At 52.9% G+C, this 1,273-nt stretch overlaps 1 protein-coding gene across 1 annotated transcript in view; it reads left to right on the top strand.

Annotated features, from left to right (window-relative positions):
• Positions 1-1,273, top strand: part of HJURP (Holliday junction recognition protein) — a 20,717-nt gene that overhangs the window by 9,578 nt on the left and 9,866 nt on the right. The window contains 1 exon segment of the mRNA XM_007472261.1: positions 1,026-1,118. Within this exon segment, the coding sequence (XP_007472323.1) occupies positions 1,026-1,118 (93 nt within the window).

Genomic DNA, 1,273 nt, shown 5'->3' with positions numbered 1-1,273 from the left:
CCCTTCTCGGTTCAGCACGTACTGCCCCAGTTCAAGCCTGATCTACTGAACTTAAGTAAATGTTGGGTGACGTTCCCTCTGCAAATAGAACAATCCTGGTGTGCCCTGGGCCTTGACCGACCTCACGGTGTAGAAAGTTGGGTTCTGAGTCGGTCTTTCCCCATAGAAACGGTGTCATAAGGGAGGTGCTCTGGGGAGCGTTTCCAGATCAGCCCTCGGGATGGACGGGAACACACGGGACAGAATCCACCCGAGCCTCTGACCTCACCCCTGGGTCAGATGCCAGAATAGCTGGCATGTGGTTTTCCTCTAAAAGCACAACTTTTGTACAGAGGTTTGCCCACACACCTGTGTGTGACTTGTAGTGTCTACCTAGAATTAGGTGGTGGCCCTGGGGGAGGAAAGGGGTGCGTTGTGAGGTGTTGTGTCGGGGTGGCAGTGAAGGGGAGCAGGCGGCCCTGACAGTAAAGGGCCAAGGTGTCGGCCATTCCCTGGTGTGTTCCTGTGCCCCCCAAGTCTGCAGCCCCAGGCCCTGACTAAGCCCCACCGGGGTGCACAGTGGAGGCTGAGGCCCCCCATTTCCAGTGTATGGCAGGTGAGGGATAGGAGAGGCAAGGGTTCCTGCCCCCTGAGTTGGACACTGAACTTCTTTTCTTAGAAACATAACCAACTGGCATCAATTCCAGTAGTTGTGTCCTAAACTCGCCGAAGAATATTGTTTCTTTTTTTCTCTTGTTCTAGTAATATTGTCATAAACTTCTCCAGACTGGTATGTTTTGTCTTTCTATTTCCTTTCGGATTGTTACCAATGGGTCAGTTCCCTAAAGTCGGGTTCCAGGGTCAGGTGGATTTTCAGGGGGGGCTGGAGCACGTTGTGCTGCTAACAGCAGGAGGTGAAGAAGTGACTTTGAGGAACTTCATTTAAAGACGCGCGCGCGCTAGCGAGCTTGCCAGTGCGTCCCAGGATCCCAGAGCTCGGCCGCACCCAGCAGCTCTTACGAATACTGACTTCTCTTTGGTGGCAGCCTGCAGCGCCCTGGAGCCCATTGGAAAATGAGCTAAGGAGGAAATACTTGACACAAGTGGATATCCTGCTGCAGGATGAAGGGCGTTTGGAGGTAATGTTTCCTAGGGTGTGTCTTCATATAAGTAAACCATGAACTAGAGACACACTGAGGTGTCATCTCGTCTTGTTCACTCGCTACAGAGCCTGCAAAGAGCATTTCAACGGCTGCTTCCAAACCGTTTCGCTCACAGGCTCCCCGGTTCCCGC

Source organism: Lipotes vexillifer, unplaced genomic scaffold (genome assembly GCF_000442215.2).
Source record: "Lipotes vexillifer unplaced genomic scaffold, Lipotes_vexillifer_v1.1 scaffold1215, whole genome shotgun sequence".
Lineage (NCBI taxonomy): Eukaryota > Metazoa > Chordata > Mammalia > Artiodactyla > Lipotidae > Lipotes > Lipotes vexillifer.
Note: the sequence above shows the minus strand (reverse complement) of the source record. Positions and strands in the feature narration are given on the sequence as shown.